At 33.5% G+C, this 13059-nt stretch overlaps 2 protein-coding genes across 2 annotated transcripts in view; both read right to left on the reverse strand.

Moving 5' to 3' along the window:
- On the reverse strand, positions 1 to 1564 carry LOC111713363 (uncharacterized). The gene is made up of 4 exons (XM_023488212.1): positions 1172 to 1564; positions 372 to 532; positions 190 to 302; positions 1 to 106 (listed from the first exon to the last, which is right to left on the reverse strand). Exons 1-4 carry the CDS (start codon positions 1413 to 1415, stop codon positions 1 to 3), a joined length of 624 nt encoding a protein of 207 aa, XP_023343980.1. The 5' UTR covers positions 1416 to 1564.
- The window catches only part of LOC111713364 (paraplegin), a 12982-nt gene continuing 1411 nt past the window's right edge, over positions 1489 to 13059 (reverse strand). The window contains exons 4-20 of the mRNA XM_023488213.1: positions 12460 to 12638; positions 12124 to 12193; positions 10442 to 10540; positions 9561 to 9637; positions 8996 to 9097; positions 8509 to 8569; positions 7712 to 7801; positions 7413 to 7497; positions 6083 to 6184; positions 5624 to 5716; positions 5140 to 5269; positions 4169 to 4283; positions 3291 to 3436; positions 2975 to 3037; positions 2479 to 2607; positions 2193 to 2299; positions 1489 to 1538 (exon numbers count right to left, since the gene is read on the reverse strand). Coding sequence (XP_023343981.1) covers positions 1489 to 1538; positions 2193 to 2299; positions 2479 to 2607; positions 2975 to 3037; positions 3291 to 3436; positions 4169 to 4283; positions 5140 to 5269; positions 5624 to 5716; positions 6083 to 6184; positions 7413 to 7497; positions 7712 to 7801; positions 8509 to 8569; positions 8996 to 9097; positions 9561 to 9637; positions 10442 to 10540; positions 12124 to 12193; positions 12460 to 12638 — 1698 coding nt within the window. The remainder of the gene's footprint in view (positions 1539 to 2192; positions 2300 to 2478; positions 2608 to 2974; positions 3038 to 3290; positions 3437 to 4168; positions 4284 to 5139; positions 5270 to 5623; positions 5717 to 6082; positions 6185 to 7412; positions 7498 to 7711; positions 7802 to 8508; positions 8570 to 8995; positions 9098 to 9560; positions 9638 to 10441; positions 10541 to 12123; positions 12194 to 12459; positions 12639 to 13059) is intronic.

The following is a 13059-nucleotide window of genomic DNA, read 5'->3' on the forward strand; positions in this document are numbered from 1 at the left end:
CTAACCTGCCGCTAAAGGACCCTCCTCCTTCTCTGACCAGAGAAAGACCGGTATTATTGGTTTATTTAACTCTGCAGCTCGATTCAAGGCAGGATTGTCATATATTCTGAATAAAAAAAATCAAACATGTAATATTTGATAAGGTTCGAAGGGGTCAGTTTACTGGACAATCTTAGGGAAATAAATCACCTTAAATCTCGTCTAAACCATAACAAAACTGGTTCGTTATCATTATCAATGTTTTTCTTCCTCTTTTTCTTCTTCTTCTTCGCCTCTCTTCCTTCTTCACTCTGATCATCATTCTAATCAATTTTAATAAAAAAATTTAAAATTACAAAAATACTGAACAGATTATAGTATTTATTACTTACATTCTCCTGAATCTCAACCTCTTTTAAAGCCAAATTTAATGCAATCAACGAGTCGTCAGGTTTCAGCTTTCCATCATCATGAAAATCATCAGTAGTGTCGAGAAAACTGTCAGAATCACTTTGATAGATTAAGTCCTCTATTTCCTGTCCATCTGGCTGAACTATTCCAAAGCAGGATTAAAAGCTATTTAGACCATGCAAGGGGCTATAGACGTTTTTTTTCAAGTGACCCTCGAAATATAGTGGTAGTTCAAATTCATAACGGTAACCAATAAATCTTTGACTGATACAAGCATGACTGAGGTTTTCTTTCCTTTTATTATATTATATAATAAAAGGTTCACAGAACACAGGGTTTAACTCCAGATTTCCGAAGTAACACCATTTTTAACATACACAAAAAAACATTATTTCCTAGCCGTCCATTAACTGATTACAAGTTTAGAGGGCTTCGCAGTGAACCAGACAAGCCACTTTTTATATGAAGGGTCATTTGAAATAACATCGCGTGTTTCTTAAAATTTAAATTCTTTCCAAAGTAAAATTTTGATTATAATCCCCCACACAAAAAGGAATGGCAACATAAAATGATTCGCTCATGTATTATATTTATATGTTTGCTATAGCTGGCTAAACGACTGAACGGAATGGGCTGCCATTTTTTAAGAAAATCCATGGGTACCCAGGGAAGTGACATAGACTGAAAAATTCGACATTTTTTTTCTTTAAAAATCCATTATTTTGAATTCAGGGTACTTGAGCTAGTATAAAATATATTCAAGCTGTAGACTTTTAATTTCCTATTGAGGCTGAGCAGCCGTAGAGCTCCTCGCACATTCTTTGCAATTGAGTAGAGCAGAGTTTAATATCTGTTCTCCAGACATTCTTTGCAATATCCTTCTCCAGGTCCTCCAGAACCTTATCCAGCATACTTTTGGCCTCATCCAGCTCATACATCGTGTTGATCAAACAGAAGAAATCCTCGAGGCTCAACTCTCCTCCTAGAAGCTGAACCTTGAGGTTTTCAACCTCCAGGGGTAACATTTTATCTGTAATTAAATATTGTTAAATTAAACGTTCTTCTTCAAGTTCATTATTCTTCTAGGATTAGGCTGACTTATTGGCCACTACTGAATGCATCTTTTGTTCTTGTCTGGCAACCCGAACCTAAATTTTTACATTGTAAAATTATAAATTTATAATAAACCGTTCGCTCATTTTTTTTTTTTTTGGATATGGACGGTCTTAAATCCGCTAAAATTTGTAAAAATTACTAATGCTCAAAAAACCAATTCAGGAAAGTATCTAATATTCAAAAATAGGGGTATCTTGGAGCCAAATCAATTTTATTTGAAAATTTCAACAGAATCTTTTTTCAGATCGAGAAAACTTTGAGTAAACATATAATGTAAAACATTTGTCCAGGAAAGGTTTCATTTTAATAAAAATTAACATTAACACGATTTTTAAGGCTATTTTTATTGAAGAAACAGTATTGAAGCTTTTTAACTCAGTTAAAAACACATTTTATTGAAAACGAAAAACTGACAAGATTTACAAAACATTTATAAAAAAATTGCAAAATTTTTCAATTTTTGTTATAATTCCTAAGTTAGGTTAACCCAGTTGCCTTTGAATGGCCCAAATGAGTCCGGTGTCCGAAGGGCAACTTCCACAGGGACAATTTCCCAAGTGGCAATTACCCAAAGGTTAGTTTAGGTATGGGGCCAAGAACTGCAGCTAGGACAGACTAGGGAAGTGACCTCTTGGGAAATTGCACATGTGGGAAGTTGCCACTTGTATAAAATACGTTAAACTTACCCAATAAATCTTCCACATCCTGATAGTTCAGGGTTTCCTTCTTGAGCAACAATTCAGCCAGCTTCTGCAGTTTATCTTGGTTTTCTTTTAAACAAGTTTCGGTCTTCCTGCAAAATAAATGATTTCAATTTAAGAAACAAGAATATTGAGGCAAACATCAAATTTTAAAATAAGATTGTAATCCAAAGAATATTTTCGATGTCAAATGTAAATTGTAAGAAAACTATCGACAAAACCAATAATTTTTGTTGTTTCTTTTTAAAATAGAATTGAATTTTCAGTTTACTTGTATGCTTGAGCTATGAGATTCCTGGCTTCTAGATCCATGGTGGTTCCCAACTTCTTACTGTACGGTTTCTTCCCACCAGATAGTTCAAAGGACACGTGGCCAACATTGGCATTGAAACCAAAATCTCTGTTAAATTTTTTTTTTCAAAACCAAACAATCATTGTAAGTGTAATTACAAGTGACCCGTAATTAAGAACTGGCATGTCCGGTTCACAACGCTTGCTTAAAATTTCTAGTGTTTTTACAAGGATAATTGATAATTTTTAGCCGTGGTTTCTCAATATAAGTAAAACAAGGGTTTCTAGTTCAGAAACAATGGCGTAAACTATAAAAAACTGACCACTTTTAAGGCTAGAAAAACTCGTCCATATATGATATCACATGATGGTTTCATGGGTACCATTGTAAATTTAGCATGCACCTCTATTAAAAGAAAGATCACTTAAAATTGCCACAACTGATTTATAAATAGTACTTTAGTTTTGTAAAATTCCTTATTTGGGCATACGCCATCTTCGTCACCTTTTCCAGATCATTCTGTGCTCCGGTTGTTATTCTAAATAATAATAAATTCTGATAATTTCGGCTCAACTTTACATTAGAGGAGGTTACCCAAGAGTAAGAGATGTTGTACAGTGTATAATTATATTATATTAAGTACTAGCTAGACGGCCCGGCGTTGCCTATGGATAAAAAAAAAATTTCAGCCCAATCGGTCCAGCCATTTGTGCGGCAATACGCAACATATATATGAATGTCTTGTTTTATTATTTAGATAGAAGATATAATTATATTTAATTATATTTCACCTGTTAAAAGTTAGGGACTCTGCAACTCTACCCCCCAACGCCATACACATTCTGTCCATCAACTCTTCTGGAGAATACAATTTCTTGTCTGAGGGAGTGTACTGGGCAAACCCTAGTGCCTGACTAGTTCGGGGCAGAATGGTCACCTATCATAACAAATTGTAATGTTTTCCTCACTGTAAAAATTTGAATTTTAGATACATAATTTCCTTGCCATCTCTTTCTCTTTTTTCAAACTTTTTTCCCTAAAAATCTTTTTTTAGTGAAGAAACAAATAGACAGTCATTTTCTTAATAGCGAACTGCATTGAAAAACAATTACAAAACAAATTTCTAGGAAAGTATTTCAATATTTGTTGGTAAAACTATAGTGTTATCCACAAAGGATACGCCTTCAGAGACGACTATGCGGTCTATACGTTCTTTTTCCTTTTATCCATGATTCCCTGCAAATGCAAACATTCTTTGCTAAATCAGAAGGTTAGATATTATCCTTTTTGTTATGAAGAGCGTTGAGAGAAGGGAGTCTTACGATCCGGTCCTGAGAAATACCACACGGTACATATATTAGGTCTTTAGGGAAATCGCTAAGTAGCGAAACAATATATTATAATATATATATTGCGAAATTTTCGTTTTTCTTCTAATTTCCATTTTTTTCGCGAAATTTACGCATTATTTTTACACGAAATTTTGGCATTTTGGTTAAATTTTCGCATTAAGTTTGCGAAATTTTCGCATTTTTCGCGAGCGAACGAAATGCGAAAATGAAACGAAATGGTCGCGAAAAAAAACTATTTTTGCTTTTCACTGGAAACCCTAGTGAAAGGTCACTTCAACTACGCGTATAGTCCCGTTAGTTTATTTTCATAGTACTTACGTGGAAAGATGCTGTTCGAAAATTTCCTTTCGCTCGATGAATGTTGGAAGATCGATGGAGATATGCCGATCAAACCGTCCAGGTCGGAGTAGGGCTTTATCCAGGACATCAGCTCTAAATCAATCTTTATCATTGTCAATCTTTAACATTGTCAATCTTTATCATTGTCAATCTTCATCATAGATAATATTCATCATAGATAATCTTCATAATTGATAATCTTCATAATTGTCAATCTTTGATATAGTCAATATATGTCATTGTCAATCTTTGTCATCGTCAATCTTTGGCATTGTCAATCTTTGTCATTGTCAATCTTTGTTATTGTCAATCTTTGTCATTGTCAATCTTTTTCATTGTCAATCTTTGTCATTGTTAATCTTTAACATTGTCAATCTTTATCATAGTCAATCTTTGTCATAGCCAATCTCTGTTATTGTCAATTTTTGTCATTGTCAATCTTTGTCATTGTCAATCTTTATCATTGTCAATTTTTATCCTATTCAATCTTTATCATTCTCAATATTTTAAGCATTATTCTGAGCATCCGTTGTACAGGACGGAGCTGTTGAATTGCTTCTTGTACTCCAGGTTTTTGGACAAGAGTTATATTTTAATTTCGCAGTTTTTCTTTTATATTTGTATTAAAACCTAGGTAAATTTAGACAATTGCATCTGGCAGTAAGTTACTTTTCACTCTGCTTACAAAGATCCCAGAAGTTCGATCAAATATAGGCCATGCTTTCACTTTGTCGCCAAACAGATTTTGTTGACAAATGTTGGATTACCTTCCTAATGGGGTTATAATTTTCTTAATCAATGTTTAAAGATTCGTGGGCAAGCCAAGCAAAACATCGACATAAAAAAAGTATGGCTAAGAACAACGAGTAAAGCCCGAACATTTTTATTTCAGTGGACTGGGCCGGCCCCCCCCCCCCCCTCCCTAAGATTTCCAGGCTCTGAACAATACCTGTTAGTACTGGCCAGTAGGAGAACATTCTCAGCGGATCCAATCCCATCCATCTCTACCAGGAGCTGGTTCAAAGTTTGATCCGCTTCTCCGTTAGTTTGTCCGCCCTGTCCCATGTTTCTCTGTCGCCCTGACAAATATCCACCGTCAATTTATAAACCAGTCATCGTTGTATATATCAATTCAATGAAGACGAATTTCTTTTTTAATTTTTAATTTCTATCAAGCTTTTGGAAAGTACTGCGAAAAGTAGCTTAATATAATATCATATATTTTTGAATGTTATAGTTCAGTATGATATATTTTTAAATGAATGAAAGATCAACTACCATTCCGTGGAAATGAAGGCCGAGTCCACTTTAAAAATAAGCGCCAAAAAATGGAAATTAATTAAATTAGATAACATTTGATTGATGACACAAGTCCAGTGTGAATCAACATGCCAAGGACTAGGCCAATGACCAAAGCCAACCAAGCAGTTTACCTATGGCGTCTATCTCGTCGATAAATATGATACTTGGAGCTCTCTTCTTTGCTTCAGAGAACAGGTTTCTAACTCTGGATGCTCCCAACCCACCTGACAGTTCAGTTTATTTAAATATAAGAACAAGGTCTTTTTACATTTTAAAGTCATTTGTAAAAAATTGAATTGAAGGGTCTAGAAGATGTCTTCCACTTCCTAATTGCGCTCGAAAAATTTTCAGGAAGGGGACGTTCCCCCCCCCCTTTTCCAAGAGGGAGGGGGGGTTTCCACCCTTACCCACCCCTAAAGTCACTTTTGCCTGTCCTTAAAAAACTTTTCATTTAAGGTTATTCCATAGTTAAGAAAAAACTGATTTTGAGGAGAAAATTAATTAATCTTTTAAAAAAAGTATCAAAGGTCAAAAAATTGATTTTTCCACAGCTAAGGTCAAAAACTTTTTCTCACTAAATTGAACTTTTCCTATCATCTCGATAAATTCTGATCCTGCCATCGACAAGAAAGGGACATTCGCCTCGTTCGCCACTGCCTTCGCAAGCATAGTCTTCCCACATCCAGGGGGGCCTACAGGAAATATTTACTTTAATGGATAGTTAGAGGTTAAGTCTTATTGTAACTTTATTTGATAAATATGATTAATTAAATATGTTCTGATATGTGATAGTCATATGATTAGATGAAATGTAAAAGTTTATAAAATTGTCTGGTTTTGGGGGAATTGATTTTGTTGAATTTTATTTAATTTCATAAAATTTAATAGAGAAGTACTTACATTTCTTTTTTAAATTGATCAAATTAGATAAAAAATTCAGGATAAAAGGATAATTACAATATTTGATAGAAAATGCATTGCATCATTGGATTTGAAAGGATGGTTACAATATTTGACAGCATATTCATTGTATGATTGGATTTGAAAGGATAATTACAATATTGGATAGAAAATTCGTTGTAAGATTGGATTTGAAAGGATAATTACAATATTTGACAGAATATTCATTGTATGAATGAATTTGAATGGAGGGTTACAATAATTGATAGAAAATTCTTTGTATTGGATTTGAAAGGATGGTTGCAATATACATTTGATTGAAAATTCTTTGTATGATTGGATTTGAAATGATGGTTACAATATTTGATACAGATTTTTATTAATCAGAAGATTTGAAAGGATTTGATAGGATTTAGGACTGTAGGCGAAATTTCAAGTGACCCTCCGTTTGTAGATTGAGGTAGCCGATTGACAACAGTAACTTAAAACATTTGAATGCTTTAGGATTTCATAAATGCTTGTATTTATTGAACACTAAGCCTGCAAGGTATCGTATATTTAGGAAATATTAATATTTATCTACTTCCTTCAAGTGAAAGAAAATAAATGTTAACAATTACATACGAATTTTTCAATCCCGATTAAGACAAAGAATATCAGGAATTTTCGAGGAATATTTGTAACGTCAGCTATCGTGATATCACACTGTACGCTATGGTACACTCCAGTCTTTCGGCAAACAACATTTAAGAGATGTTTACACGGAGTACTTTACCCTCAATGTACAAAGTGGTCGCTTGAATATACGCTTAAAGTTCCTGTTATTGAACAAACAAGATAGGCACTTAAGTTGGTAGGTTTAAAAAACATTTAATAATTCTATATCTTTTAAAACTTTACGAAATTTGATATAGCTTAATAAATTTGTATAGAAATTGAAAGAACTTCCTACGATTTGATAACGTTAAATATTTTAAAAAATTTAATAGAAATGAACGGGATTAGATGAGGATATCTAACCTAACAAAATAGCACCCTTCGGAGGTTTAGCTCCTAGCTCTTTATATTTGTTCGGGTTCTTCAGTAAATCCACGAACTCCATTAACTAAAACAGTCACTTTGTTACTAAGTGAAGGAGAATATTTTCAAAGAAATGTTCGAAAATCCAGCTCAAGCTGTATTCAACGAAACAACGAAAAAACAAAATAAATTTTTTTTAACACTCTCTTTAAAGGTGGACACTTTTGACTATATATAAATTTGGCTTGTCTGTTTGTTTGTATTATATAAATATATACCTCATAAACCCCTGAACTTACTTCTATTTTTGGTTCCTTGAGTCCTGCCACGTCACTAAATTTGACTCCTGGTCCATTCCTTGTCAACGGGTCCACGAGGGTAAAATCCGCCTGAGGAGATCAGAACACATTATCTTTTTTAATGAAAATTATTCTTTTTGTAAAAATTGGGAAAATAAAAAATTTCCTCAGTCATATTTTAATTTCACTACTATAAGTGCAAGGGAAAAAAATATGATTAAATGTTGAAGTTTCCGGTTTAAAACTCAGAATTCAAAAACGTTGAAATCGTAGAAATAAAAAATAAAGGTCTAACACCCTGATTTTGGAGTCCTTAAACACTAGTTATTGGCCTTATATAAATTCATAGTTAAAATCGCATCAACAAATAAAGGAATTTAGCTATTGGATGAACATCTATGGATACCTGATTTCAGCAAGTTTTGATATTGATCTACAGGGTTTCCCACGAAACATGACAGTTGGAAATAGTTTAGAATGTCTTCTTCTAAAATTTGTTAAGTTGTTTTAATACCAAAGACAATAATAAAAATATTATATAGGAGTCATACTATAGTAATATTAATTTCAAAGTAAAATATATTTGAGCAGAAGATTTATTTGACGAAATAAACAGCAAACAGCCTTAAATATCTAATACAATGTATGGAAGACGACATTCAAAACTATTTACCAACTGTCATGTTTCGTGAGACAACCTGTATAATCTTTTAGTTACTGAATCACTAACTAAATATTTCTTCGTTATTGCAAAAAAATCTTTCGTTTTTACCCTGCTTATTTTTCATCATCCTTACCTTTCCCATATTCTGAAACGGATTGAGTCCACCTATATTTATCTTTGTATTCTTGATGGTCCTAGAAACAGAAAGGTTAAAAATGTGTTTTTTTTTAAATTAATTCAATCAAATTTTCTGTCCAAAAACGTTGGATACGAATTAATACATGGCCAAATGTGGCAGTTAATGAAAAGATGGAATACTGAATTCTGCTTTTATTTTTTAAAAATCTAATTTTTAAATATTTCTAAGACTTGTTTAGATAATGATTTTTTTTTTGATTTTTGAACCTCTTGACCAACTTTACCGACCCATAATCCCCCAATAGCGGATTATTCAGTTACTTAACTGTCCCTTGCGACGATGACTTCCCGCTCTGCGAAGTTTTTGTGAAAAAAATTGGCACAGTTTCATTTCAAAATATTCTGGAAATAATTTTTTTTACTTAACCAGTATTTGTAAATAACTATNATGTCCTCAGGCCTCATAATGTGTACAAAATAACCTGGCAAGGAGGAGCAGTATGACTAGAACTAGACTGAGTCCAATTATTCTGCTCATATTCTGAGAGGTTCGTTCATATCTCACGCTCATACCATTCTCAGTACTGGAGACAAACCATGTTCAAATTAAATTCATGCAGATTTTACAACAAATACAACTTCAGGCTAAAAGATCTTGTAGTTGAAAAGGACAATATATGGACAGTCGAGTGAAGATGTAATTTAATGTGTGAAGAAAAAATTGATAAAATAAAAATAAAAGTTGACAATGATTTTTGTCGATTTCCTCCTCGTCTATGCAGCAAATATCCGCAAGTTCCAATTTTGATTGGGGCAATAAGGAACTCGGTAGAACCACAGGATTGTTCCTAGTTTAGTTTCAAATTAAAAATCAAGAGTGGGTTGAATTTTAAAGAGAAAATCTAGTTTCGAGGCAAAGCTTGAGTTTTGCAGGATAGTGGTACATAAATGGAAGAAATGAATGGTAGGTTCAAAATGTATTAAACGAAGAACCGAACAGGAGTTAAAAATCAAAATATATTAAACGAAACACTGAACACGATTTCCCTGATTCCCATTTCTCTCTCAGCTTCGCGAATCTTATCCTCGATAATTTCTGCGTTCGGAGAGGAAATTCGAATAATCTAGAACAAACTAATTGCAAATTTGCAAATAACAAATAACAAATAACAAAAAACAAAAAAAAAACAAAAAACAAACAACAAACAACAAACAACAAACAACAAACAACAAACAACAAACAACAAACAACAAACAACAAACAACAAACAACAAACAACAAACAACTAACAACAAACAACATACAACATACAATAAACAAACAACAAATAACAAATAACAAATAACAAATAACAAAAAACGAAAAACAAATATCAAATAACACAAACCAAATAACAAATAACGCATAACAAATAACAAATAACACATAACAAATAAAAAATAACAAATTATCATGTTAAAAATTCAACTAAAAATTAAACAATTTGAAGTATGACACTACAATATTCTAAAAGGCACTAATTACTTCAATTTTTTAATACCTCTATCTTAGCATCATGAATTTTCTTTTGTTATTTCTAACTTTGGCTGATCGATCAACAAAATTCAAAGCTTTAAATATTCAAAAATGGTCTACCACGATCAGGTTGCGAAGATATAAGGTAAGAAACTAAGTACTGGACTAAGCAACTTACCTGAGTCTGTACTCAGCAATCAGCATATTACATGAGTTTGCACTCAGTACATTACCTGAATTTGTACTCAGTGCGTTACCTAAGATTGTACTCAGTACATTACCTGAGTTTGTACTAAGTATCTTACCTGAGTTTGAACTCAGTATCTTAACTGAGTTTGTACTTAGTCCATTAACTGAGTTTGAACTCAGTATCTTACCCTTACATTACCTGAGTTTGTACTCATTCCATTACCTGAGTTGGAACTCTTTGACCCTTGTAAACAGCTCCTGGTTGAAGAACTGCTGTGGCTCGGTTAACACCAGAATGTATAATAACTTCTTGCACCTCACCCTGTGATCGTCAGAAAAAATAATATTAATATCAAGAAAAAAATAATAAAAATAAGTAGAACAAGAAAAAGGACACTAAAAAGAACAAGAACAAGAACGAAACAAGAGCATCAACAATAACAACAATAATCAGAATAACAATAACAGGTTGACCCACATTGGGTCAACGACCTAAGGTTAAATGCCATAGGGTCAAACGACATAGGATAAAACGACAAACGTTCAATAACACGACAAAGGGTAAGGGTCAAACGACAAACATATTTCTTTTGATTTTTCTATTAATATGTTAAATAACATGCTATCTCTTACCTTATTTTGGGTTAGGTTAGGTTAGGTTAAGACAATGGGCTTAGCGCTGTGGGCTGAGGGCGGCGCTCTGCGGCATCTTAAAGGTTTAATAATATGCTGTATCTCACCCTATGTTGAATTATAATAGGTTAAGACAATTTCCGGGCCGAGCGGTGGGCATGGATGGACAAGGGGGCCGAGCGCTGCGGCTCCTTAAATGCATATGTTGTCTCCCACCTTATTTTGGGTTAGATTAGGTTATGAAAATGTCTGGGCCGAGCGCTGCAGTCAGGTCGTTCTACCCTTGGTCGCGTTTTTGACCCTATGACTTTTGAGCCTAGGTTGTTTAACCCTATGTCGGTGAATCCAATAACAAAAACAATAACAACAATAACAATAACAATAACAATAACAATAACAATAACAATAACAATAACAATAACAATAACAATAACAATAACAATAACAATAACAATAACACAATAACAATAACAATAACAATAACAATAACAATAACAATAACAATAACAATAACAATAACAATAACAATAACAATAACAAAAACAATAACAATAACAATAACCAAAGTCTAATTACCAAAGTCTAGATTGTACCAACATATAGAGATACAGACTAATGAATGAATGAAGTCACGACCAACAGTCAAATGAACCGATCCAGTATAAATCCATATAAAACTGTCAAAATTATTAATATATTTCTTATCGTTATGATCAGTAATTTTCTTAGTTTAAAAAAATCTTGATCCAAAATATGCGTAACAAGCTGAACTGCTCTGCGTTGCCCGTGGAATCTCAAAATCGGTAAGAAAACGGCCTCCTGTGCCGAAACGGATAACCTTCGGGATATACTATCTTCCTTCTGCTACCCAAGGGGCGACATCGCATATTTTTATTTATTTTATTTTTATTTATTTCAGGGTTACAGTTTTTCCGACTAAAGTTGACATACATACCAACATACAACTTAGACGCTCTGCTTTACATTTAAGAACGTAAAATTCCAATTTTCAGTTTAATTGTATGCCAGGGTTTAAATTACAGTTACCCACAAAGGATGAGACTGTAAAGACGATCCAAAACTCTAACGTATGACGATTTGAAGCTTGCTTTTTGGTTTTTTCAATCGAGTATTTTGGTGGTTTACTAAATGGTTAAACACAGAAAAAAACCAGTTTTGGCCTACTGGGAACCCTGAATCCAAGGAATTGGACTAAACAAATTCAGTACAATCGTTTCTGAAGTCTAATTCTTTGTGGGTAACCCTGTTTACCTTGAGAAGAAGATTGTGGTAGAAATCATTCCAATCCATCTCTCCGACCGGTTGTCCTGGACGCTGGGCTCTAAATATGACAAAATAATCTATATTCTTCATTTAAATGATTTTTACTTTGGACATTTATTACCTATAACAAAAACTATGCTATCAAAAGGTTAAAAAGAAAGTATGAGGGAAAACAACTTATGTAGAAGGTCCAGAGTAGTAAGATACCTTTTGCTGGAAAAAGGGAACTTTTGTGGAAAACAGCTGTTTTTAACTTTACTATTTACGCTTGCATCAGCTCAGAGATACATCCTTATCCCGTTTAAATATTTACATTGTACAAACCTTTCCAAACTGGATGCGGAACCTCTCCCTTCTCCTCCCCCTCCTCCTCCACCACCACTGAATATAAGGACAAGGGCAAGGGGGAGAAGGAAAAACCCAACCACAGCTTTTAGTCCAGAAAGGAGACGCTCCCTTTCATCTTCGTTCTTGTCATACTTCTTCTTATCATCTTTATCATCCTGGAATATTCAATAATTCAGAGATATTTGCAAATTTTAACTTGTTATGGATTATTCTAGAATTATGTAATTCTTATTGAGAGGGGGGGGGGAGATACACATAGCAAACACATAAAATATACATTTATTTATTTATTTATTGTACTACCTTGTAACACGAATGCTTCCCAGGAATCTACTCGTCCCATTAATTTATGCTGTGCCTTTCAGGCAAATTATGGATTAATGACTTAGCATGACATGTGCAATGAGAAATGTTATGCGCGAGAAGAGGTAGCGAGAGCCGAAGCGACCCCCCCCCCTTCCCTACCTTTGACTACTATCTTCAGCCCATCTATTGGTCTAAGATTTCTCTTAAACTACATTAGTATAAATAAATATTTCTCTCTTCCTGGTAACATACAATGGCAGCTTTCTATAT

This window comes from Eurytemora carolleeae, unplaced genomic scaffold, assembly GCF_000591075.1.
Source record: "Eurytemora carolleeae unplaced genomic scaffold, Eaff_2.0 scaffold1083, whole genome shotgun sequence".
In the NCBI taxonomy this organism is placed as follows: domain Eukaryota; kingdom Metazoa; phylum Arthropoda; class Copepoda; order Calanoida; family Temoridae; genus Eurytemora; species Eurytemora carolleeae.